The sequence below is a fragment of the Oncorhynchus gorbuscha genome, linkage group LG09, assembly GCF_021184085.1.
Source record: "Oncorhynchus gorbuscha isolate QuinsamMale2020 ecotype Even-year linkage group LG09, OgorEven_v1.0, whole genome shotgun sequence".
NCBI classification, from domain to species: domain Eukaryota; kingdom Metazoa; phylum Chordata; class Actinopteri; order Salmoniformes; family Salmonidae; genus Oncorhynchus; species Oncorhynchus gorbuscha.
In genome coordinates this window covers 40,661,962-40,689,675 of record NC_060181.1, presented here as the reverse complement: position 1 = coordinate 40,689,675, position 27,714 = coordinate 40,661,962, and the positions used below count along the sequence as shown (strand labels likewise).

At 43.5% G+C, this 27,714-nt stretch overlaps 1 protein-coding gene across 6 annotated transcripts; it reads left to right on the top strand.

Annotated features, from left to right (window-relative positions):
- The first annotated feature begins 852 nt into the window (after positions 1-852).
- Positions 853-27,714, top strand: LOC124043629 (claspin-like). 6 transcript variants are annotated; one of them, XM_046362414.1, is made up of 24 exons: positions 853-1,110; positions 1,528-1,588; positions 1,785-1,905; positions 2,189-2,553; positions 2,654-2,803; positions 3,030-3,162; positions 3,326-3,428; positions 11,303-11,865; positions 12,146-12,322; positions 12,521-12,672; positions 12,908-13,092; positions 15,138-15,190; positions 15,379-15,569; positions 22,072-22,675; positions 22,769-22,823; positions 22,999-23,074; positions 23,156-23,235; positions 23,829-23,987; positions 24,219-24,340; positions 24,994-25,121; positions 25,378-25,495; positions 25,608-25,681; positions 25,814-25,975; positions 27,349-27,655. In XM_046362414.1, exons 3-24 carry the CDS (start codon positions 1,839-1,841, stop codon positions 27,466-27,468), a joined length of 3,837 nt encoding a protein of 1,278 aa, XP_046218370.1. In that variant the 5' UTR covers positions 853-1,110; positions 1,528-1,588; positions 1,785-1,838; the 3' UTR covers positions 27,469-27,655. The 6 variants fall into 6 exon arrangements, with proteins under 6 accessions (XP_046218370.1, XP_046218369.1, XP_046218364.1 ...); XM_046362413.1 differs by having other exon boundaries at positions 23,153-23,235; XM_046362408.1 differs by having other exon boundaries at positions 854-1,110; positions 22,996-23,074; positions 23,153-23,235; positions 27,349-27,714.

Below are 27,714 nucleotides of genomic sequence, written 5' to 3'. Positions count from 1 at the left end.
ACATCATAGTACAGTACTTACGTAGTAGCTGTATTTCACTTGTTTGTCATTAGACTATACATGATCATGTCATCCCCTATCTCCAGATAATTACATTTACATTTAAGTCATTTAGCAGACGCTCTTTCCCTTTATATAATAACCATCATGTCGAAGTGCACTTGGAGTCACGTGATAATATGGTGTGTGGTCCTCCCACTACGACTTCGGAAACCATACAGTTTATTGGGCTACAGATGAAATATATTATGATCAATTTCAGAGGATGGTGAAAGTGAACAGTGATGAGCTTGATGCTGCTTTCCAATAGATATATAGGGTCTGATTCTGGTGACATGATGATCGATGCTTGCCTGCCTTTTGACAAATACAAATATTATCGCTTTTAAACATAATAATCTCATCAAGACCAGAATAAGCACTTTTACTACTTAACAGAACAGTTTTTGTGAGAAATGCAATGAAACATACTGCATTTTAGATGTTTATTCGGTACATGAAAACTTAAACGAAATAGTACATTTTGTGTGCACTACATCATCAGGCACTAACTTTTATCTGCAACAAGACAATTTGGTGGAAACACACCACTGGTGGGAAAATTCGCATATTTTCTAGAATAGAATATTCGCATAAACTGCCCTTCCTTGATTTTTGTAGTGGACTGGGAGGACATATCTGGTCAGCTGTGGCACATAGATTTGCCAATCAAAATCTTTCCCTCGGTCATTGCCAAACTCACAATCCAATGATTGGGTGATGGTGGACATCAATTTTGAGTATCATCCAATAGAAAAGCACAACGACAATGACTGACAGATGTAAGGATAGACTTTCGTTGTCAGCGCGCGAAAAATTAAAAACATATATTAATTCAGAACAAGCGGGAGTGAGGGAGGGAGAGAAAGGTAGCTAGCTAAATTCGAGTCAATAAACACAATTTAATAACATTAGCCATACAACATTTTACACTGATATTTGTGCCTTATGTTTGGAAATAATTTTAAACGGTACAGAAGTTTTGGTTTCCCGATTTTAATGAAGCTTCACTGCGAATACACATAATTGGCGAATAAAGTCAAGATATGTCTGGTGGTCCATCAACAACAGGTAAGAATTTATATTTTCGAATTGACAAGCAGCTAAGTCAACTACTTTCGCTAGCTGCATACCAATACATTACGTTCATTTATTTGGGCGATTTGAGTCCGCCATAACCCATGCCAGTAAGTAAACTCTAACGTTAACTAGCTACCTGGATTGTTGCTGATTGAGTTGGATTAACTAGCTAACGTTACTGTTAACTAACTGGCGAACAACCATCGTCCGGCTTTGGCTAGTTAAGTTTGTCTAAGTTTTGAAAGATTTGTTTGTTCGTCATTTTCACAGGGTAACACTGTCACTGACAGTGAGTAATGAACAGGCCGGTGTTAACTGTTGATTCTTCTAGACAGTTTCCTAGGTTAGGTGTGGCTCTAACCACGGAATATCCGGCTGGTAAACGTAACCGTATGTTCTTTGTGGCAGCTGAGAGAGAAGGCGTCGCAAGCACCACAGCCATTTCGGCGACCCAACATTGAACACAGATGCAAGTTAATTTACCTAAAATTTGCAACCGTGTTTTTCATATTTCAATTGTCAAAGTTTTTTTTAAATCAGTCAACTGTATGTCTTGTCACTGGGCATGAAGAAGACAGACCATGGTTTTGTAGGAAACAGACTGGCATGCTTCCATCTAACATCAACATGAGGTGAATTTGTCATTGGTTTTCCCCCCTATCCAGGCAGTGGAGCTCCCTGCAGAGGTCTCAGTAGCTGAGAGTGATCCAGACAGCGGGATGGGCTCACCAGTGGAGGAGATGCAGATGGCTTCTGAGATGATTAGCAATACTGTTGACCTGCAAGGTACAGTGACACAACAAAGAAGATTGATCAGTACCTTAACAGACCACCTGACCAGAGCCCCCTTTTAATGTAAATATACAGCGCTGGGCCATTTGCTCTGTGATGAGAAACGATGAATAGTCTTTGACTTTAGACTATCAATGCAAACTGCAGTACTTGACAATTCAACCACCAATGCAAACTAACCTACTTACTTTAATAGGAAATAGTTTGCATTGTGATGCAACGGGAATACCACCTATACCGCATTAGTCATTAAGATGGCTTGTAATATTTTTCCCAGATTCGGATGATGACATGACAGTAAACAGGCGGTCCCGTTGTCGTAAGGCCTTGAGAGACAGTGACTGCGAGGAGGAGGTGCATGATATGGCAGATGCTCTGGTCCTATCAGCATCCAGTGGAGATGAGATGGAGACTGCTGAGGAAGAGGTCAAAAGGGCTAAATTAGAGAGCAAGAAGATATCCCGGATAGCCCCTGTCGACAGTGATGAAAGCACGACAGATGATGAGGAAGAGCTGGTAAGAAAGGCTGTGAAACCAAAGAAGGAAGGGAAGAAAAGGGAGAAGAGCCAGCGACACCAAGAGAAGAAAGAAAAGAACAGCAAGGCTCTGGAGCGGCAGAAGAAGAGAGGGAGACTTGAGAAGGTAAGAGAGATTGAGGGACAGAAAAATAAGTGACTGTGTAAAATTAAGAGTTTTGAGACAAATTAAAGACTTGTTATCCCCATCACTCTCTGTTTTGTAGGAGACCCCTTTGCCCTGTACTCTGAATGACAGCGGTTGTCTCCTTGTTAACAATGACTTGTATGATGCTGGTCTGGATGATGATGATGAAGAGGAAGAGTCTCTGGATGCCATCAGAGCAGCAGTAAAACAAAAAGCCAAGATGCACAAAGTAAGAGCAACATTTAAGTAATCTCAGTGTCTGTAGGTGTGAGGTCACTAAAAAGCAAACGTACTCCCAAAAGAAATCCCCTAGAATAGTGGTTTGAGAGTTCATTTGAGTTTATGGCTAGTCTTACTTAGCTTTCTCTGTACATTAAGTCAGTGGTTTGTGTGCTATGCAGGTAGAAGATTCACTGTATTCTGTGTCAGAACTATGCTCTGTATCTTTCCCTAAGGAGCCTTTATTTGACGATGAGGAGGGAGATGAAGAGGCTGGACCGAAACAGCGTCCCCAGGAAAGGAAGGCAGCTCGAGCCAGCAAAGAGGCCATGAAGCAGCTGCACAGTGAGACCCAGAGGCTTGTCCGTGGTCAGTTTTTATTCACGTTCATTTTACAATGGTGTGTCTGTATGTAGTGTTTGGCCGTGTTCCACAATGCTTTGTCTCTACAGGACTTGCTACACACTTGTCCTTTGTGGCTTCTATTGTCCAACCCAGTGTCTCTTGTAACGTGTTCTTAATTCCTTTGCAGAATCCACATGCGGGCTGCCCTATCACATGCCTGAGCCCAAGAGCATCGACCAGTTCTTCAAGAGGAGAGCCCGACCTGAAGGTTCTGCTATGGCACTACTCAAGTAAGTAGACATTTTTCTACCTGGATTTCTTTTTTACTTGTAATAGTTTTCACTACCATTTCTGAACTATGCTCATCTGGTTTTGTCTGGCAATCTGCGATTACATTAATTATAGATATATACATGCATACTAGAGGTCGACCGATTATGATTTTTCACCGCCGATACCGATTATTGGAGGACCCCCAAAAAAAGGCGATACGGATTAAATCGGACAGTTTTTTGGGGGGTTGTAATAATGACAATTACAACAATACTGAAAGAACACTTATTTTAACTTAATATAATACATCAATAAAATCAATTTAGCCTCGTAAATAATGAAACATGTTAAATTTGGTTTAAATAATGCAAAAACAAAGAAAGTAAAAGTGCAATATGTGCCATGTAAAAAGTTAACGTTTAAGTTCCTTGCTCAGAACATGAGAACATATGAAAGCTGGTGGTTCCTTTTAACATGAGTCTTCAATATTCCCAGGTAAGACGTTTTAGGTTGTTATTATAGGACTATTTCTCTCTATACCGTTTGTATTTCATATACATTTGACTATGGATGTTCTTATAGGCACTTTAGTATTGCCAGTGTAACAGTATAGCTTCCGTCCCTCTACTCGCCCCTACCTGGCCTCGAACCAAGAACACATCGACAACAGCCACCCTCAACGCATCGTTACCCATCACTCCACAAAAGCCGCGGCCTTGCAGTGCAAGGGGAATAACTACTCCAAATCTAAAAGCGAGTGACGTTTGAAACAGTATTAGCGCGCACCCCGCTAACTAGCTAGCCATTTCACATCGGTTACACCAGCCTAATCTCAGGAGTTGATAGGCTTGAAGTCATAAACAGCACAGTGCTTGAAACATTGGAACATCTGGCAAATTAGTTCGCAACGAGCCAGGAGGCCCAAACTGTTGCATATACCCTGACTCTGCATGCAATGAACGCAAGAGAAGTGACACAATTTCCCTAGTTTAATATTGCCTGCTATCATGAATTTATTTTAACTAAATATGCAGGTTTGAAAAATATATACTTCTGTGTATTGATTTTAAGGAAGGCATTGATGTTTATGGTTAGATACATTCGTGCAACGATTATGCTTTTTTTGCAAATGCGCTTTTGTTAAATCATCCCCCGTTTGGCGAAGTAGTGTTATGTTTTTCTTCCGGTGAAGGAGAGGAGGACCAAAATGCAGCGTGGTTATCTCGATACATCTTTAATAAAGATAATAAAGAACAATACAAAACAAGAAGCGTAAAGTGAAAAATCTAAACTGCAAACAAACTTGAGACAGGAACAATCATCCAGGAAACACTCAAAGAATATGGCTGCCTAAATATGGTTCCCAATCAGAGACAACGATAAACAACTGCCTCTGAGAACCACTCTAGGCAACCATAGACTGACCTAGACAACTCTACTATACCACAATCGCATAACCTACAAAAACCCCAAGACAAAACATACCACATAATTAACCCATGTCACACCCTGGCCTGACCAAAATAATAAAGAAAACACAAAATACTAAGACCAGGGCGTGACAACTAGGCTATGTTTCAATGATAAATTAACAGGCACTGCATCGATTATATTTATTTTACTAGGCAAGTCAGTTAAGAACAAATTCTTATTTGACTGCCTGTTCAGGTGCAGAACAACAGATTTGTACTTTGTCAACTCGGGGATATGAACTTGCAACCTTTCGGTTACTAGTCCAACGTTCTAACCACTAGGCTACCCTGCCGCCCCAACGCAGGACAAGCTAGATAACTACACATGGTTGATGATATTACTAGTTTATGTTAAGATTGATTGTTTTTTATAAGATACGTTTAATGCTAGCTAGCACATTACCTTGGATCCTTGCTGCACTCGCATAACAGGTAGTCAGCCTGCCACGCAGTCTCCTCGTGGAGTGCAATGTAATCGGCCATGATCGGTGTCCAAAGATGCCGATTACCGATTGTTATGAAACCTTGAAATCGGCCCTAATATGAATCGGCCATTCCGATTAATCGGTCGACCTCTAATACAGACAGACGGTTAGTACCAGTCAAAGGTTTGGACACCTAATTCCAGGGTTTTTCTTTATTTTTTACTATTTTTTACATTGTAGAATAATAGTGAAGATATCAAAACTATGAAATAACATATGGAATCATTTAGTAAGGCAAAATGTTAAACAAATTTTAAAAACACTGCTCAAAAAAATAAAGGGACCACTAAAATAACACATCCTAGATCTGAATGAATTAAATATTCTTATTAAAGAAAATTCTTTACATAGTTGAATGTGCTGACAACAAAATCACACAAATTATCATGGGAATTAAATTTATCAACCCATGGAGGTCTGGATTTGGAGTCTCACTCAAAATTAAAGTGGAAAACCACACTACAGGCTGATCCAACTTTGATGTAATATCCTTAAAACAAGTCAAAATGAGGTTCAGTAGTGTGTGTGCCCTCCACGTGCCTGTTTGACCTCCCTACAACGCCTGGGCATGCTCCTGATGAGGTGGCGGATGGTCTCCTGAGGGATCTCCTAGACCTGGACTAAAGCATCCGCCAACTCCTGGACAGTCTGTGGTGCAACGTGGCGTTGTTGGATGGAGCGAGACGTGATGTCCCAGATGTGCTCAATTTGATTAAGGTCTGGAGAACGGGCGGGCCAGTCCATAGCATCAATGCCTTCCCCTTGCAGGAACTGCTGACACACTCCAGCCACATGAGGTCTAGCATTGTCTTGCATTAGGAGGAACCCAGGGCCAACCGCACCAGCATATGGTCTCACAAGGGGTCTGAGGATCTCATCTCGGTACCTAATGGCAGTCAGGCTACCTCTCGCGAGCACATGGAGGGCTGTGCGGCCCCCCAAAGAAATGCCACCCCACACCATGACTGACCCACCGCCAAACCGGTCATGCTGGTGGATGTTGCAGGCAGCAGAACGTTCTCCACAGCGTCTCCAGACTGTCACGTCTGTCACATGTGCTCAGTGTGAACCTGCTTTCATCTGTGAAGAGCACAAGGGCGCCAGTGGCGAATTTTCCAATCTTGGTGTTCTCTGGCAAATGCCAAACGTCCTGCACAGTGTTGGGCTGTAAGCACAACCCCCACCTGTGGACGTTGGGCCCTCATACCACCCTCATGGAGTCTGTTTCTGACCGTTTGAGCAGACACATGCACATTTGTGGCCTGCTGGAGGTCATTTTGCAGGGCTCTGGCAGTGCTCCTCCTTGCACAAAGGCGGAGGTAGCAGTCCTGCTGCTGGGTTGTTGCCCTCCTACGGCCTCCTCCACGTCTCCTAATGTACTGGCCTGTCTCCTGGTAGCGCCTCCATGCTCTGGACACTACGCTGACAGACACAGCAAACCTTCTTGCCACAGCTCGCATTGATGTGCCATCCTGGATGAGCTGTACTACCTGAGCCACTTGTGTGGGTTGTAGACTCCGTCTCATGCTACCACTAGAGTGAAAGCACCGCCAGCATTCAAAAGTGACCAAAACATCAGCCAGGAAGCATAGGAACTGAGAAGTGGTCTGTGGTCCCCACCTGCAGAACTACTCCTTTATTGGGGGTGTCTTGCTAATTGCCTATAATTTCCACCTGTTGTCTATTCCATTTGCACAACAGCATGTGAAATTTGTCAATCAGTGTTGCTTCCTAAGTGGACAGTTTGATTTCACAGAAGTGTGATTGACTTGGAGTTACATTGTGTTGTTTAAGTATTCCCTTTATTTTTTTGAGCAGTGTATATTTGGTTCTTCCAAGTAGCCACCCCTTGCCTTGATGACAGCTTTGCAAACTCTTGGCGTTCTCTCGTACCTCCTTTTCCTATAGTCCACAATCAGCTCATTTGTCTTGCTCATATTGAGAAAGAGCGAGGTTGTTTTCCTGGCACCACACTGCCAGGATCTCTGACCTCCCTATAGGCTGTCTCATCTTTGTTGGTGATCAGGCCAACCACTGTCGTGTCGTCAGCAAACGTAATGATGGTGTTGGAGTCATGTTCTGCCACACTGTCTTGTGTGAACAGGGAGTACAGGTGTGGATTAAGCACACACCCCGGAGGCGCCCCCGTGTTCAGGATCAACATAGCAGATGTGTTGCTTTCCCTTACCACCTGGGGGTGGCCTGTCAGGAAGTCCAGGATCCAGTTGCAGAGGGATGTGTTTAGTTCCATGGTCTTTAACTTAGTGATGAGCTTTGTGGGCACTGTTGTTGAATGCTGAGCTGTTGTCAATGAACAGCATTCTCTCATAGGTATTCCTTGTGTCCAGGTGGGAAATGGCGGTGTGAAGTGCGATTGAGATTGCATCAACACCATCATCTGTTGGGGCGGTATGCAAATTCGAGTGTGTATAGAGTTTCTGGGATGATGATGATGTTGCTGTGATCCACGACCAGCCTTTCAAAGCACTTCATAGCTACTGACGTGAGTGCTACGTGGTGGTAGTCATTTAGGCAGGTCGCCTTCGCTAATCTTGGGCACAGGGACTGGTGGTCTGTTTGAAATATTTTGGTATTAGACTTAATAAGGGAGATGTTGAAAATGTCAGTGAAGACACTAGCACTCTGCGCATGCTTTGAGTACACATCCTGGTAATCCGTCTGGCCCTGCGGCTTCGTGAATGTTTTACTGTTTAAAGGTCTTGCTCATATCGGCTACGTAGAGAGTGATCACAGTCGTCCATTACAGCTGGTGCTCTCATTCATGCTTCAGTGTTGCTTGCCTCAAAGCGTGCGTAAAAGGCATTTAGGTTGTCTGGAAAGCTCGTGTCACTGGACAGCTTGCGACTGGGGTTTCACTTTGTAGTCCGTAATAGTTTAAGCCTTGTCACATCCAGCGAGCGTCTCAGCCGGTGTAGTAGGATTCGATCTTAGTCCTGTATTGATGCTTTGCCTGTTTGATGGTTCATCAGAGGGCATAACGGGATTTCTTATAAGCTTCCGGGTTAGAGTCCCACTCCTTGAAAGCGGAAGCTCTAGCCTTTAGCTCGGTTCGGATGTTGCCTGTTGTCCATTGTTTCTGGTTGGGAAATGTATGTACGTTCACTGTGGGGAGGTAATATACTCCTCAATGCAATTGGATGAATCCAGGAACATACTCCAGTCTGCTAGCAAAACAGTCCTGTGTTGTCTGACCACTTCTGTATTGAGGGAGTCACTGGTACTTTCTGCTTTAGTTTTTGCTTGTAAGCAGGAATCAGGAGGATAGAATTATGGTCAGTTTTGCCAAATGGAAGGCGAGGGAGTGCATTGTATGCGTCTTTGTGTGTGGAGTAAAGGTGGTCTAGAGGTTTTGTTTTTCTCCCTCCAGTTACACGTGTTACCCTGCATTAAAGTTGAAAATAAAAGAGAGCTGCACACTCGGATGCAAAATTTTAATTACCAACGTTTCGACAGCCAATCTGTCTTCATCAGGGTATAATCACAAACACTGCGGAATGACTCGTTTTATATAGTGTCAAGACACAGGTGTCTAATCATGACCAAGAGTGGCCTAATATATTGGTTAATAATCAAATATTAAAATGTCATACAAAGAACAGCAAACAAACAACAAATGGATAGCATACGATCATAGATTAATTTGACTACACAAGCTTACAAACAATTACAATGGCAAAGTCACAAGAATGGCTTCAGATCAAAGTCTACGTTGAGACCAAAGGGCGCAAGGGTCTTTAAATTAAAGATCCAGGCAGCCTCTCATTTTAACAATAAATGATCAAGGTCACCCCCTCTCCTAGGGAGGGTGACCTGTTCGATGCCAATATAACGCAGAGACAAAAGTGTGGCCTGCCTCCAAGAAGTGGGCCGCAACAGGATAAGTAAAGTTTTTACACCTAAAGGTGCTACGATGCTCTGAGATACATACTTTTAATTCGCTCTTTGTTTTACCTACATAATTTTTACCACAAGGACAAGTTATAAGATAAATAACTGCCTGGGTGGAGCACGTAAAAACACCTTTTATTGGGATCGATTTCCCTGTTTGTGGGTGTTTGAAGGATCTACATGTATAAGTGCCATTGCATTGAGCACAGCCATTACATTTGTACTTTCCATCCAGTAGGGGCACAAATAGACGTTGTTAAGGAATATCTTGGGGTGGTAAATCAGTGTGTGTTTCTTTTTCTTCTAGATCACCCTGCATTAAAGTCCCTGGCCACTAGGCGCGCCGCTTCTGCGTGAGCATTTTCTTGTTTGCGTATGGTCGTATAGAGTTGATTGAGTGTGGTCTTAGTGCCAGCATCAGTTTGTGGTGGTAAATAGACTGCTACGAATAATTTTGATGTGAAGTCTCTTGGTACATAATGTGGTCTACAGCTTATCATGAGCTATTATACCTCAGGTGTGAAATACCTATTACACCTCAGGTGTGAAATACTTGTTTAATATTAGACATCGCACACCAGCAGTTATTGACAAATTAATCATATCCTGCCCCTCGTCTTACCAGATGTCGCTGCTCTGTCCTGCTGAAAAACTGAAGTTAGTCAGCTCTATATTATTTGTGACATCGTTCAGTCAAGTCTCAAAGTAACAAAAGATATTAATTTTTTATGTCCCATTGGTAGAATAGTCGTAATTGTAGATCGTCCAGTTTGTTTCCACAATTCGAGACAGGATTGTTGAGGCACAGATCTGGGGAAGGGTACCAAAACATTTCTGCATCATTGAATGTCCCCAAGAACACAGTGGCCTTCTTAATTGAAAGAAGTTTGGAACCACTAAGACTCTTCCTAGAACTGGCTGCCTGGCCAAACTGAGTAATCGGAGGAGAAGGGCCTTGATCAGGGAGGTGACCAAGAACCTGATGGTCACTCTGACAGAGCTCCAGAGTTCCTCTGTGGAGATGGGAGAACCTTCCAAAAGGACAACATCTCTGCAGCACTACAGAATTCAGTCCTTTTTTGTAGATTGGCCAGACGGAAGCCACTCAGCCTGCTTGGAGTTTGCCTAAAGACTCTCAGAAGACAAAAGACAACGCAGGAGTGGCTTCGGGACAAGCCCGATCGAACATGTCTGGAGGGAGGACAATAGCTGTGCAGCAACACTCCTCATCCAATGTGACAAAGCTTGAGAGGATCTGCAGCGAAGAATGGGAGAAACTCCCCAAATACAGATGTGCAAAGCTTGTAGCGTCATACCCAAGAAGACTCGAGGCTGTAATTGCTGCCAAAGGTGCTTCCACAAAAAAAAACTGAGTAAAGGGTCTGAAGGTGCTTAATACCTATTGATTCTTTAAGAATATTACTTATGAATGCCTCATGTGCTTTAGTTTAACTGTCATACCCTATCAGAACCCCAAATCTCTGTATAACCTCAACATAGTTTTAGCCATTTTATATAGGTGGTTGTGATGGTGGGGGGGATCGATACCATTATATATTGCAGTATTATTTTGGATATTGTATCGATACTTTGACTCCAAGTGTCGATTTGCAAAAATATATATATTTTGTTTTTTATTTTGCTGGGTAGCGTTTGCTAGCGCTAGTCGGCTGTAATTGCGTCTAAACGCCTGTATTCTTCCCCATGTAGCTTTTTCTCTATCTACTTTTTAAATTGTTAGCCAACATGTTTTCAGCCCTTATTTCCGTGACTGATTAAAACTCATTTTCTCATATGCCCAGTATCAAATCGCAATACATATCTTTGCGGCACCGACCGTAAGTATTGTGAGGTCCCTGGCAATTCCCCGTCCTAATATGTGGTCAGTCCTTGCATCCATAGGTCTGTCGTTGCATTACGTTGAGCCCAATCCCTCAACCTTTTACCAAAACTGATAGGGTTTCCGTTTTATTGTTTGAACAGCAGATTCCTCCTTTAAAGATATAACCCCCCCCCCCCGTAAAGGTCTGCCAAGTATCGGGACTTGATAAAGGAAGCAACCCCAGCACCACCTCCCCCAGACCCACCCAAGGAGCCCCAACAGCCCCCAGACTCCCTGGGCCCACACTCAACCCAGGCTCTTTCCCAGCTACCGGCCACCACCTCCACACACCAGGAGAACCAGAACCAGAGCAGGACAAGTGAGACCTCTTCAACCCCGGATTCCGACGACGATGAATCCCTACTACCTGAACTGGCTGCCATTATGCAGGGGGCCAATATTTTTTTACGTTTGGATAGTGCTGAAATGGCACCACCAGAATTTATGGAGGCTGAACCACTGGAGCAGAACCAGGCAGAGGCCTCAGTCTCCCAAGCCCAGGAGATGGATGCGAAAGCAGGGGATGTGGATGTAACTCAGCCCCTACCTGCTCCGGCCAGCGTGGAGCCCGTAGCTCCACCAGTCCCCAAACCCAAGAAGGACAGGCTTGCCAGACTGAGGGAGTTGGGGGTAGAGCCTCCGCCGGTCTCTAAAATGTGTGCTGATGATGGGTCCTTCGATCTGGAGCCCCCTCGGGTTAACCCAGGTGAGAGCACAACAAAAAATATTCACCTCTGCAATGTCAACTCTAGCACAATAGTTCCCATATGGTGGGTTGGGGTTGAAAGCCTTGTTTTTAGATGCATGCAGTTGTCAATTGTATGTGCTGGACAAAAGGATTTTGGTGGGACAACTTAAGCCACTGCTTTAGCACACTTTTTTTTGTTGTTGTGGCAAAATAGGGTGAGCTTGAATAAATTGAGGTGAGAAGTAACCCAGTCAAGTTGGTTATGTATCTGTAGTTAAACTGTTTGTTTCTCCCTTAGGCGTGGAGGCGCTGAAGGAGCGGTACCTACGCCACGTCCAGCCCGTGGCCTGGCCCAGAGGGGAACGCACTGTGCAGCTCAGCGTCATCCGTAAAGACAGCGGCGAGGAGCTCCACCAAGACTTTGTAACCACCACCATCAAGGAAGGGGAGGAGGAGGCTGCACACACCGTGCCTGGTATGGACATGGTACCGTTCATCACACGATCTCACACACAGTCTCTCTAAACCTCCACACACTCTAAAGAGGTAACTGCACTGCATCCCGTATGATTCCTAGTAAGCCAGGTTCCTGAAATATTTCCAACAGTCTTCGCTTCTGTCCTCCAGCTACATGAGTCTTTCCTAACCAGTCCTGTGTTCCCTCTGTCCTCAGGTGAGAAGCTGACCAACCTGAAGACCCGTCTGCAGCAAGCCATGGCCATAAAGAGACAGGAGGATAGAGAACGGAAGGCTGCCCTCTATCGCCTAGACAACGAGGACTGTGACGAGGAGGAAGAGGAAATGACGGATTCCGAGGGGGAAGAGGTAAGAGTGGATCGTCCGCGTTGATGTTCCACAGCCAGTGTGCTTTCCGTAGTCTTTTCAAGGTGGTGCTCGAAGATGGGAACCGAAACTTTCAAGACCATAACCTTTAAATGTTTCACTTAGCGAGGGTTAATGGACCAGGAGAGGGGAGCCAGGCATGTCCAATGACTTGTAAAGGAAACATGAAGTAGGTGTGGTTAAGAGTTTGTCAAAACCTGTTTTTGTCACTCCATAGGGTGTAGATGAGCTACTGGGGGGTGGCGACGAAGAGGATCAGGATGAAGATGAGGGTAGTGTGGCCCAGAGGAGTGTAAGGAGCCCCTCCCCGTCAAGGTTAAAGTGTCCCTCTCCCCCACCAGATCTGCCCAACACAGAAGGAACCCTCATGCTGTTTGCCAACAGCTCCTGCTCGCGCACCGGGTACGTGTGTGGTGCTGATATCCGGGAGTCTCAGTCATATACATGGGCTGATAGTACGTGGCCTTCAGATTGCAGGCCTGCATAAGACAAAGGCAACGTAGCTAGCGAGGTACTGCTCTGTTTCAGTGGTCATGGGGAAGCTTTGCTGTGCAGAGAGCAAGGTACCACATATCTGAAACCTTCTCAAACGTGATTGATGGATACAAATAATGTAAATGTGTGTATGCCAGTGTTAATTCCGTCAGCAAAGGTGTGACAAATTTTCGTGAAACACCTATTTTTCTGTGGCAATTGACTAGATTATTTATTTATTTTCACAAAAACGAGATGAAATTATCTCTGTGACAAATCTGCGTAGTAAATGGACTGGATAAGAGTCTTTTATAGAGTTTGAGAGCTTTTCAGTGATGAAAACAATATTAGCTGCACAGATGCGCAGTTCTGTTCAGCAATGGGAAGGACGTGCCACACCTGGCACAAACAGACTACATCAGCTGGTTAGCTGCAGGGCTGCAAACGATGCGCATGGGCAGACAAGCTCCAGCTCCACCTCCGATTATACACATCGTGCAGGCAACTTTCTTCTAGTTATCTACCCTCTGGTTAAGAAACACAAACTGCTTTATGAAATTATTAACAATTTGCAGCGTTAAGTTTAACAGTAAAACAACGTTCTAGCTATGCTTTCTTCTCCAAGGAGTGTCTGGGTTCATATTATCATGAAGGTCCTGGAATTTCAAAATGGTATTTTCCAGGCCTGGGGGGAATAGAATAGAAAAAGATACAATCCAAAACGTTTTTAGAAAAGTCATGGAAATTTTATTACTTTTCTGTTAATGTAATTTATTAAGGTACAGTTTTTTAAAAATATTTTATCAGTCAAATAAAAATCAACGTATCATCCCCGATCGGACGGCTCAATGTCTGCGGGTTTTCGCTCCTCCCTTGTACTTGATTGATGAAGTGATGTCACAAGTTAGTAAGGAACTCCCCTCACCTGGTAGTCTAGGACTCGATTGAAAAGAAAAACCTGCAGACACTTAGGCCCTCCATGGAATGAGTTTGACACCCCTGCTTTAGGGGCTGTCTGTCTGTGTGCATCACCTGCATGTGTGCAAGGCGAGCGTGTCGTTCAAGGAGAGGGTCAGAGGCTTAGCCTATAATACGATAGGGAACAGGCTAATAACTCGATAGCCAGTTCAAAACATATATTGTACTCTCCAGTTAACTGTTTAGCTATTATTAGTATGTGTTCATGTTTTCGTCATGTCCCCCCCCCCCCTCAAAAAACAGTCACACACTTGGGAATAAGGCCATACAAAGTTGATTTAACATCTGGACTGATTCATATGATTTAATTTAAACAATTCTTTTGGATGAAATTAACTACTCACTTCGCAATTATATTAGTTGGAATAACATTACCAATAGCCTATATGCAAGCCTTTGGTGGCACAGAAAAAGGGATAGCAAACCATTTGATTACACTGACTGGGTAAATAACTTTTAGTTGTTGTGGACACAGTGACTCCGACTTGAGCACTGAGACTCGAACTTCAGCAATAGGGCCTTGTGACTCGCTTCAGAGTTGAGCTTTTGTTTCACTTGGCGAAACAATGTGTGGCTGTTAAACGTTAATAAAAATGGCAATGAAGCCGACCGAGTGCTGCTCTTTCGCTCTCTGCGCCTGATAATTATTACATGGCCAGATAAATATGATGTATTCTTATGTTTGTCATATGTCTGCTGTTGGCAGAGAGTAGGATGTTATGCAGAAAAATATTTTTGCAGGACAGGGCTATGCGTGTTTACGCACATGGAATTCTGATTAATGTTTACTGTAGGTTAAAGAAGCGATACTAGACTAACTACACAATCATTATTACAATTACAAATGTGAGTAAGACTATATGTAGTCAAAATCACTGACGAGACTACATGTAGGAAAATAATTCAGAAAATGAACACGGGTGTTAATGTATGTGCTCAGTGAGTTCGTATCGGTGTTATCTGTCCCAAGTTGTTGACGTTTTAGTCTATCACAGAGATGGTGTAAAGAGGACAGAGCCTGGTGGTCAAGACAGTTACACAAAGATGGGTGAGCAGAGACCGAACATCTTTCAAGTCAATTGTCACAACTGTGCTACTTCAGAAAATACTCTCATCCTTGATGGAATCTGTTGTCTTTTCTTCCAGTGTAAACAACTTTTTCCAGTGGAAACAACTTTTTTTTAAACGACCATATTTCAATTTTAATTGACATTCTATGTCTCTTTCCCGCTACAGAGGAGGAAGATTCTCTGTCCCTGGCCAAGGACAACAGTCACAACAGTAGTTTTGAGCTGCAGAGCTCTATGCTGCCGTCCTACCAGCCTGTCAACCGCAGCACCACAGGAGGCAGGGGTCTGTCAGCCAGCACCTTCCGCTCCCCCTCACCCTGCTTCTTTCGACCCAGCTTCCTGGGATCTGCCTCCAAGGTAAGACACTGACAGTTTAGAAGGGTTGATGACATATATGACTAGGACCCGGTGTTTTCCGTACCACTGTATGACAGTATAAACGTGTCAGGAGAGCGCCAGTCATAACCAAACAGACCCCAGTATGCGTGTCTCCCGGTAATGCATGCGTTGCGTGACAGTTTAAGCAGGGGCGATGGAGCGATTTTGACAGGGGTTGCGGGACCTCCTGTGCGTGTGCAATATATTTATTTTTTTATATGAGCATAATAGTATTTGTTGTGTCATTTAGCTGTAGAATTGTATTACCCTTTTAATGTGGCATGAACACAACCAGGCGTGCTGATGAACCATGTTTTTATGTGAGTAAAGTCATACCGCGTAGAGTTTGTACGGTCATGAAAATCCTGGAGAATTTTTAAATGCCGTTTTCCAGGCCTGGAAAAGTTTTGGATAATGATCAAATCCAATAGGTTTTGTAGAATGAATTTAATTTCTGTTAATGTAGTTTTTTTTTAAGCACAGTTTAAATATTTTGTCAATCATATAAAAATCGACATATCAGCCAGGATCAGCATGACACTTAAACGTGTCTGTTTGCGGCCTGCACGTGTGCAAGACTATTGGGATGTTGCTCAAGGAGAGAGCGACAGTTGGACATTGCTACAGCAGCAGGTAGGCCTAGCCTATAAAATATGATGGAGGACAGACTAATAACTAGGTAGCCAATTCAGGAATATCTTGTACCCTCTTGTTAGCTGCTTACCTATTTTTCGCATGTATTAATGTCATGAGTCATGTCCCCATAAACTTTCCACCAACACTTGTGATTAAGGTCGCACAAAGTTGATTCGCTTTTTTTGGAACAATTTGCTTTTTTCATCATTTAAACAATTCATTTTTTACAAAACTAGTGGTTCACTTCGCCATTGTATTAGTTGTGAATCGAATCATGTAGTAGTTTGTGAATCACAAACAGTTTATTTTAGGAAAACATATTTGATGTAGCCTTGTGAAATATGTGGCTTCAACTGGTTTTGTAGATGCTTTGTAACTCAATAGATGCTCGTCGGCCTGCAAAGTAAACACTTCTTAGGTAACTAAGATAAATATGACTAAAGTCAAAGGTACATTTCCTGGAAAAATTGTGTGCTTGCTTCACAGAATAAAAACATTTCTAGCCTACCAGAGCCATTTGATCTTTGATATATATTTAATGGGCAAATTATTTCAACAGGCATTAAATGTGTTTGGTTGCAATGTAATACATCAAGGTTGGGCTACCATCCTCCAGGAGAGCTAATGTTTGTGCATGCTTTTATTCCAGTCCCTCTCTCTAACAAACCACGTAAGAAATTAGCTGCTCAACTGGACCTTGATGAACTCTGTTTTGAGCAGGGCTTGATCAAAAGCCTGCACACCCAGTAGCTCTCCAGCCTAAGGGTTGACCACAACTCTTGCCTAACAGGTATTCTACTTTGGGTGGGTTAAGTGCCTTGCACAACGACAGGAGTTGGTACTTGGGATCAGAAAGCAGCATCCCAGTGTCCATACCACAATACATATACTTTTATGTACGTGTAAAAAGTAAGCGCCAATTGTTGTGGTCATGCCACCAACCGTTGGTCATGGAAATTTGGTTAAAAGGTATGAAACAGTAATTCAATTCCATTTGTCAAAAATGTGTACTAACCCTGTGTACTGCAGCGCTAGATGTGCCACCAGAGACTCTGGGTTCGCGCCCAGGCTCTGCCGCAACTGGGAGGTCCGTGGGGCGACGCACAATTGGCCTAGCGTCGTCCGGGTTAGGGAGGGCTTGGCCGGTAGGGATATCCTTGACTCATCGCGCACCAGCGACTCATGTGGCGGGCCGGGCGCAGTGCGCGCTAACCAAGGTTGCCAGGTGCACGGTGTTTCCTCCGACACATTGGTGCGGCTGGCTTCCGGGTTGGATGCGCGCTGTGTTAAGAAGCAGTGCGGCTTGGTTGGGTTGTGTATCGGAGGACGCATGACTTTCAACCTTCGTCTCTCCCGAGCCCGTACGGGAGTTGTAGCGATGAGACAAGATAGTAGCTACTAACAATTGGATACCACGAAATTGGGGAGAAAAGGTGAAATTCTGTAAAAAAAAAAAATTTAAAGAAATTCACATAATCACTAGTTAACTACACATGGTTGATGATGTTACTAGTTTATCTAGCGTGTCTTGCGTTGCCTATAATCGATGCGGTGCCTGTTAATTTCTCATCGAATCACAGCCTACTTTTCCAAACGGGTGATGATTTAGCACTGTCGTTGCACCAAACCTAACCATAAATATCAATGCCTTTCTTTAAAATCAATACACAAGTATATATTTTAAACCTGTATATTTAGTTAGTTTCCTGCTAACATGAATTTCTTATAATTGTGTCACTTCTCTTGCGTTCCGTGCAAGCAGTTTGGGCCGCCTGGCTCGTTGCGAACTGTGTGAAGTCCATTTATTTTGCTAGCAGCTCTTCGCAATACTTCAAGCATTAGGCTTGAAGTCATAAACAGCTCATCAACTCCCGAGATTATGCTGGTGTAACCGATGTGAAATGCCTAGCTAGTTAGCGTGAGAGGGACGGAAGCTTTACTGTTACACTGGCAATACTATTGCACTTTTGCATTCTTCTCCCACACTTTGTTTTTGCATTATTTAATCCAAATTGAACATGCGTCATTATTTATTTGAGGCTAAATTGATTTTATTGATGTATTGTATGAAGTTAAAATAAGTGTTCATTCAGTATTGTAATTGTCATTATTACAAAAAAAATGTTTATGTAAAATGTCTGACTTAATCGGTATCGGCCTTTTTTGGGTCCTCCAATAATCGGTATCGGCCTTTTTTGGGTCCTCCAATAATCGGTATCGGCCTTTTTTGGGTCCTCCAATAATCGGTATCGGCCTTTTTGGGTCCTCCGATAATCGGTATCGGCCATTTTTGGGGTCCTCCGATAATCGGTATCGGCCTTTTTTTTTGGGTCCTCTGATAATCGGTATCGGCCTTTTTTGGGGTCCTCCGATAATCGGTATCGGCCTTTTTTGGGTCCTCCGATAATCGGTATCGGCCTTTTTTTTTTGGGTCCTCCGATAATCGGTATCGACCTTTTTTTGGGTCCTCCGATAATCGGTATCGGCCTTTTCTGGGTCCTCCGATAATCGGTATCGGCCTTTTCTGGGTCCTCCGATAATCGGCATCAGCCTTTTTTGGGGTCCTCCGATAATCGGCATCAGCCTTTTTTTGGGGTCCTCCGATAATCGGCATCGGCCTTTTTTTTGGGGTCCTCCGATAATCGGCATCGGCCTTTTTTTGGGGTCCTCCGATAATCGGCATCGGCCTTTTTTTGGGGTCCTCCGATAATCGGCATCGGCCTTTTTTGGGTCCTCCGATAATCGGTATCAGTGTTGAAAAATCATAATCGCTCGCCCTTTAGTGGAAACGCCTTTATGAGCCAATATTAATATAATAACCATATCAACGTAAACTTGGGAGTCACACTATGATATGGTGTGTGTGGTCCTCCCACAACAACTCAGGAAACTATGTAGTTTATTAAGCTACAGATTAAATGTTATGAAGAACTTGGCAGGGTGGGGGAAATGCACTATGAGCTTGTTACTGCTTTCCAATAAATATCGACTGCTGTTTTGACAAATCGAAATCATTATCCATTATAGGCTAATCTCATCATGTAGACAAGCCTACCTGCACTGTATCTGCGAGAGGATGGCTAGAGCACACATGCCAAGACCAGAGTAAACACATCTAGCTTTTTAACGCAACAGTTTTTTTTGACAACTATCAGTCGAGTTGAAAATGCGCAGGAAACACATTGAACTATAGATTTTTATTCGGTACATGAGTACTTAAAGCTGCTTTGTCACTTTTTTTGGTGGGGTGACCTGATCAAATTCACAGAATTGCGTGACAGATCTGTAATTCTCATTGAAAGCAAGTCTAAGTGGTAGATCTGTCCTTTGTTTCCCATTCTCAGGTTTAGTTTTTGTATCTTACGTACACCAGCTGAAAATATAATATTTTTTAAGATATTTCACAGCGGTTTAGATGGTACAATGATTCTCATTTACATTACATTTACATTTAAGTCATTTAGCAGACGCTCTTATCCAGAGCGACTTACAAATTGGTGCATTCACCTTATGACATCCAGTGGAACAGTCACTTTACAATAGTGCATCTAAATCTTAAAGGGGGGGGGGGGGTTAGAAGGATTATTTTATCCTATCCTAGGTATTCCTTAAAGAGGTGGTTTCAGGTGTCTCCGGAAGGTGGTGATTGACTCTACTGTACTTGCTTGTTTTGTCTCAAAAACTGAAATTAGGCAAACTATTTCAAATTTTAGCAACCAGGAAATGGCAGAGCGATTTCTGCATATAGCACCTCTAAGCAAAAAAAATAATTGTGACCCCACAGGTTTTTATCTTCAAGTCCGTTTGGTTGAAACACCGCTGGTGAGAAAATTAGCATTTTCTTTATATTATACAAATTGTAGAATATTTGCATTAAAATCTGTCGCCAATTGGAATCAAATCTAGCTACTGCCAAACAAGCCACTTCAAAAATCAAATCAAAATCATATCAATTTTATTTAAATATAGCCCTTTGTACATCAGCTGATATCTCAAAGTGCTGTGCAGACACCCAGCCTAAAACCCCAAACAGCAAGCAATACAGGTGTAGAAGCACGGTGGCTAGGAAAAATTCCCTAGAAAGGCCAAAACCTAGGAAGAAACCTAGAGGAACCAGGCTATGTGGGGTGGCCAGTCCTCTTCTTGCTGTGCCGGGTGGAGATTATAACAGAACATGGCCAAGATGTTCAAATGTTCATAAATGACCAGCATGGTTGAATAATAATAAGGCAGAACAGTTGAAACTGGAGCAGCAGCACAGCCAGGTGGACTGGGGACAGCAAGGAGTCATCATGTCAGGTAGTTCTGGGGGATGGTCCTAGGGCTCAGGTCCTCTGAAAGAGAATTAGAGAACGCACACTTAGATTCACACAGGACACCGAATAGGACAGGAGAAGTACTCCAGATATAACAAACTAACCCTACTAAAAAGTAGCCTACCTGCGCACGTTTGATCCACTCTACAATGATTCCAGCATCTAACAGTTGGGTGTTTTAATAGCTGTCGCCGCCATTTGATGAATGGAAAGCGACGGCTATTAAAACACCCAACTGTAATGTAGGGCTGGGCTGTATAGCGTATTTTACAATATACTGGTATTGACTCACGGACCGGGTTGGGTTTTTACTTTACCTTCTATAACGGTATTTGATTGTTTGGTTTGTTGAATGTGATATGCTGTGTGTGATGCCCATTTTTAGAGTTTACTTCGCTACTTGAGTCATCTCTCGCTCCATGCCGCTTTCCACACAGACCTAGCCCTGCCCCATCACGCAAGGAGCTCGTTTGTTGGTCTTCGACCACGAGACACTTGCGTTCAGTCTGCATGGTCAATGCAGCACATGTCATGACAATGATGCTGTTTTCAGTTTGCTGCTTAATATAAATCCACTTGCGTTCTATAATTACATTATTAGTTTGTTTCTGACGTCTACAAACTAGTTTGTCTTTCCTTAGTAAGTTGGGTGCAAAACGTGTTAGCCACTAATGCTAATTGTTAGTTAGCTGGCTGAGTCAGAGCGAACGTTCATAGCTATACAGCCTGATAATACCAGTGACGGTGTAGACTTAAATCAGCATGTTTGTGCAACTGTCTTTTTAAATCATAGAGGAATACACGGCGCATGAATGTTAGCTACTAAGAGAACATTCAATGTAGCCTTGGAATCGCTTATCAACACTTAGGGTAGGAACCAATCACAATAACTCTTCCCTGGCATTTTCATTCGTTGTCATTTCAAGCAACACTATTCAAAGTGGACGTGTAGGGACCGGAAGCGAAAATGCAATATCCTAACTCTAAAACAGCAGGGTTTTTTTTGCCCCCCTGCAAAATGTCCAAATGACATCATTAGTTTCAAGGAAGTGAAAACTATCCATCATGAATCTAAGATTTCAGTTTGTCTTGGATGCATATTTTATGTGGTTGAAATAGCCTATTGTCAGCTGATAGAATGCACGTTTGCACAGTCCCTAACTGTGCATACACACACATTCTCTCAAAATGCTGAAATAAATCAATCAGATTTTTCCACTCCTATTCCCAGAGACAAAATGAACATATGGTGTATCATTTTACTGCAAGAAATACTATTATTAGGCTACCTGTGAGTTATAGACCAACAGTCATTGTCCGTATTTCAGTTTCTACATTAAGCTAAATCTTCTGTGTCAAAACATACATTTTTGGTTCAGACTTGCGCATCCTACTTCCACAAGTCTCTGAATTCAAGTTGCACAGACATGCTTATCTCCAGCTAGAGTTGAACCCTTGAGGAAGAAAGGATGACTCTTTTGCTGAGATTCATCCCCAGAGTCTCATCCCTCTCTTTCTCCGTCCCACAGAGTTCAGGCAAAATCTCAGAGCCCTCCCTCTCGCTGCCCGTGGAGGACTCCCAGGACCTGTACGCTCCCCCCTCCCCTGGCGAGTCTTCTGGCCCCCTGGGGGCTCTGTCCCAGGGATGCTTCTCTGTGGAGGAGGACTCCCAGCTCCTGGATGCCGATGGCTTCCTCAATGTGGGGCCCCGCACCGGCCCCCCGCGCTCCCACAAGAGACAGCTCCTACTCGACAGCCTGGATGAGAACGCTATGGATGCTAACATGGGGGAGCTGTTAGGAATGTGCTCTGGGGGGTTCGGGACAGCCAGAGAGAGCAGCGTGGGGGGTCTTGGGGCTTCGCAGGAATTGTTAGGGCTGTGTTCGGGAGTGTTCCCTACCACACAGAAGGGGGGAGTGAAAGAGAGGAAGCGAGAGGGAGGGCTAGGGGCAACGCAAGAGGATGAGCTGCTGGGGCTCTGTTCGGGAGTGTTCACTAGCGCACAGGCAGAAAGGGAGAAGGAAGGAGCGGAAGGGAGGAAGAGGGAGGAGGAGAAGATGGAGTTGGAAATGGACCGAGACAATGACATGGATCAGCTGCTCGGCCTCTGCTCTGGGAAGTTTACTACTCAAGGTAAGTGTGTCTGTCTGTGTGATGGGGTATACAAGGGGGTAGTATACAGGTGTGATGTTTTGGTTCCATTTCTTAATCTTTCTTTCCATATAGGTGTCTTGCGATCCAACTCGAGCCCCACCCCAAACTCTTCAACTGCTGAAGACGGGTAAAAAGCGCAAGCCTAACATCTGATAAATAATTTCCCCTCTGCGTGTCAGTTTATTCCATTCCGTAACAGAGTACCACCTTACACTTATACTAACCAACTATGATATTCTCAGGCTGTAGATTCAAATATTGATCCCTGTAAAGGCTAAATGCAATTTGTGGTGTTTCAGTAGTAAGAAGCGGGTGGAGGAGGAGGAAGAGGATTGCGAGTTTCGGCTTCTGTCAGACGTGGAGAGCCAGAGTGAGCAAGTACGACACTTGAGCGTGTGCTTTCGCTTGCATCAACGATGTATAGCCTGAACAGGTGAACTAACTCCTTCCTTCCAGCAGGACGATGAGGAGGATGGAGAGAACGAGGTAGAAGAGGAGAGGGAGGCTGTGTTTGCACCCCATCAAGGAAAGAAGAAAATGTAAGTAGAGGCAGAACTTCCTGAATCATCAAATCAAATTTATATAGCCCTTCGTACATCAGCTGATATCTCAAAGTGCTGTACGGAAACCCAGCCTAAAACCCCAAACGGCGAACTGCATTGGGGTCACCCCATTTTATTTTATTTTAGAACAGAACACTTTCTTTGTTGTGATTATTATTATTTTAAAGATGGGGCAATATATAAAAACTGACAAATTGCATTTTAATAAATGTATTGGTTTCTTTTCATTTTGATAAGAGATGAAAATATGAGTTTGTTGATGTAAAAGTTGAAATTCATGAGAATATCAGAGTTCAGAGTGTGGTGTCATATCAGAATGACTGCTCCATCCAATATCACGTGTGAACTTTGATCAGCCAGCCCGCATCCCCTAACCAGCCATTAGCTTTAGGCATAAGTTAGCCTACTGTCCGTCCACTCTCCATCAGTTTAAAATGTCATTTCCAGGAGGATAGTTTAAGCCCACTTTGGATTCGTGTGTGTGTGTGTGTGTGTGTGTGTGTGTGTGTGTGTGTGTGTGTGTGTGTGTGTGTGTGTGTGTGTGTGTGTGTGTGTGTGTTCCCCTCCAGGCGCATAACAGAGTTTGTGGACTCTGAGGCTGAGCTCTCGGGTAGTGACGTGGGCAGTGAGGATGAGGATGATGGTGAGAATGAATATGAGGAAGAGGAGCTGCTGGACGAACTGCCTTCTGATGAAGAGCTGCAGGACCAGGTCAACAAGATCCACATGTAAGTGCTGACAGAACATTCTAAATACCTCAACAAAACAATCAGAATAACTTCTATAGTCATTACTATTACTGCTATTTGGTTAAGAAAAGCAATGCACAATGTGCGTTACCTTTATAGGTAGTGTAGAGGGGTTTCATTTATTTTATTTGGGGTGGGGGGGCAATCCAATCATAGGATATCTGTGTGAAATGTTGACCCTAAAGCTTGCTTGAATCCGTTCGTTTACAGGAAACAGGTCCTTGACGACGACAAGCGGCGACTGAGGCTGTGCCAGGAGCGTTACCTCGCCGACGGGGACCTGCACTCAGACGGCCCGGGCCGAGCTCGCCGCTTCCGCTGGAAGAACATCGGTGAGTGTGTGCCAATAGGTGTTCTTCTAAGACTGATTATAATACTTTTCTATCCCACAAGCTTTAATCAACGGTCGGGTAGAGCCCAGTGCAGACTTTGTCAACTAAGTCAGTTGGATGCAGTTCATCATCATTATTACAGTACTCTTACCTGCATTGTGTCAGAAATTAATCAAATGTATTTCATCTGATGAGAAAGTAGGCTGGATCTCTTTTTGAAGTCTTGTAGATTGATGCATTGCACTGCTTTTTTAAGAACATTTTATAAAGCCCTCCTGCATAAATTTCCTCAGTACCTTACTTCATTGTTAACTTATAGACAGACGTATGAGATACTAAATCCGGTCTCAAAGATGGCTAACTCTGGAGATCCATTCGAGATCTGCTTTTAGTTTTTATTTCTCCTCCTTCCGTGTTGGAAGGATATGATCTCAATACACTTCAATTGGTGCCTCTAGGGCATTTCAGACTGCTGTTAGGGTATCTTTTTACTGAAAAATGTGTTTTTATGTTTTGTGTATATCATGTGTATTTTCATATTGCACTAAACACTGCTCATCTGGAAAAGAGACCTCGGTAACAACATTGACTCTGGCAAATAAAGGTTAAATACCTTATTTTTTTAGATTGTGTGTGGTGCTTTTCTTCCATAGATGATGGCTTTGACATGGATGGCATGGGGGTGGAGGGGGAGGAAGAGGAGGAGGAGGAAGAGCTGGACCAGGAAGAGCTGCAGAGGAGGAAAGAGAGGCTGGAAAGGGAGCACTGGCTGCGAGAACAGGTTTGTATAGCATATGGGAGTGTATCGAACACTTGGTGTGTGTCATTCTACTCTGTCAGGGGAAACGGCTGTATTCACTAGGAACCAAACGAGGAGGGACCTAGCTGAATTTGTCCAATAGAAACTCTCGTATTCGTTGCACAACTTTTTCAGTTTGCTACGGTTTGTACTGATGATTACAACCCTGGTCTGTCTTCTATGTAGTGTGCGTTTATGTGTGGTGTATCATGTGTCCAACTCCCCTCTGTCCTTCTAGGCCCACTCTAAGGCCAAGAAAGAAGAGGACGAGGAAGAGGGGGACCAAATTGGAGAGGAGGACAGCCAGTTCATGAAGCTTGCCAAGAAACTGACTGCCAAGAAACTACAGAAGAAAGGTGAGCTGATATGGAATGAGAGATATAAGGAATGACTGTACATTTCTCATTTTTGAAGTGCTCCTCTTTTTAACCCTTCTCCATCACAATCCCTCCATCTCTTGTTTTCCAGAGCTGCCTCTTGCACCCCAGGCAGAGAGAACCCCAGTTCAGAACCCCTTCCAGAGACCCTCTCAACCCACCATGGTCACTACCTTCCCCATACTAGTAATCACCCTCTCTAGTGTGACACTGTTGTGTAATCTGCTCCTCCTAAGAATCTTTACTAGATGACTCTGACCATTTGATCTCTATTCAACCTTTGAACCCCAACCTTAGGTGAAGAGGGGCTCGTTGCTCAGCCAGCCCCGCTCGGTGCTGCAGAAGCTGGCCTGCATCTCTGAGGGGAACCCTCTAGCCCCCCGCAACACCCGAGGGTTCGTCTTCCAAAGCCTGTCGCCAGAGAAAGAGGCCTCTGCTGCAGAGGCCCCTAAAAAACAGGCAGGTTCAACCATAGAGATAGAGATTGGTGTTTTATATGTAATCCTGTGTGTCCAACACGCATAGGAGGATGAGGGTGCTTGTTGGTCAGTGTTGTAAACAAATTATCATTTATCTTTTAGAAAGCCTCCCTATCCACTCCCATCCATTCCACATTTTTAAGAACACATGGTTTCTTCTGTAGAACTTGTGCCAGTTTAGTCATTGCTGTGCTCGTTTTGCTAGTTGTCATGTTGGAACCTGTAGTGTTGTACTGATATTAGACCATAGGGTGGCGACAAAGGCCATAGCTGTCGATGTTTCACTGCTCGCTCTTATCCGTACTTACTCAGCTTTAAGCTGAATGTGTACAACAAACTAGATCTGTATGGAATATGTATTTCTAAATGATTGTATACAGTGAGTGTCCATGAGACTGACCAGGTGAGTCCAGGTGAAGGCTATGGTCCCTTATTTGTTAAATCTACTTCAGTCACATTTTAAAAATAAACATTAAAAAAAAATTGAGACATGGATTGTGTATGTTTGCCATTCAGAGGGTGAATGGGCAAGACAAAATATTTAAGTGCTGTTGAACAGGGTATGGTAGTATAGGTGCCAGTTTCACCGGTTTGAGTGTGTCAAGAACTGCACCGCTGCTGGGTTTTTCTTGTTCAACAGTTTTCTGTCTATACCAAGAATGGTCCACCATCCAAAGGACATCCAGCCAACTTGACACAACTGTGAAAAGCATTGGAGTCAACATGGGCCAGCATCCCTGTGGAACACTTTCAACACCTTGTTTAAGTCCATGCCCTGATGCATTGAGGCTGTTCTGAGGGTAAAAGGGGGTGAATCTTAATATTAGGAATTGTGTTCCTAATGTTTTATGCATTCTATGTATATCATCTCTGAACCGATCAGGGAAGCAGCATGAAACATGAAATTCCAATTTGTCTCAGGACATTGTCTTTTTTTAAATTGGCTCTAATTTGTATTAGTCATAATGACATTTAATGATAATTACAGTAAAATGTGACAGATCCTGCTAACCGTGTTAAGACTCTGTTGGGGAGTTCTGTTTTAAACTGAGGCCTAATTGATCTTTAAATAGCTGTAGTACTTCTCAGAGCCGTACAGTAGATCTACAGACCTCAACAAACACAGCTGGGTGTGTAGAATTGTAATGGGACTCCATGCCGAGACCAAAATAATTACATTCTAATAAGAAATTAAGAGTCCCTAAATGGAAATGTTATCGTAATGGGACATTTGCTGCTAACGTGGTGGAGAGTTTGTTGACAAGCTTGGTGCATCTCTGCTCGGTTCTGGTCTATTATTTTAGCAACAGGAGTCATTTCTCATATTTCACTCCGAATATCTTTATTTTGCAGATGAAGAAGCGGGGACAAATAGAGGTTTTGGCCCCGGCTGCTAAGCGGCCATCTCGGGGAACAGACACACCAGCAGCGAAAGGACCCCAAAGAAGTATCTTCTGTTACCTGGAGAACTGAGGTGCCCAACTTTGTGCCTGTTGTGCCAATCACACTCACCACCCGGGGTGTGTGCTACCACAACATTCACACTTTCTCCCAGGGCCACATTGGCTCTTTTGGACAGCACTTGACTGACTTTGTGTCCTGAATTATTATTATTTTTATATCATGTAAATAGAATGGGTTAGATGTTTTATTTTTTGGGGGGGGGGGTGTAATTAAATTTATTGTAAGTTTGTGAAATTAAATCATATTTTAACACAT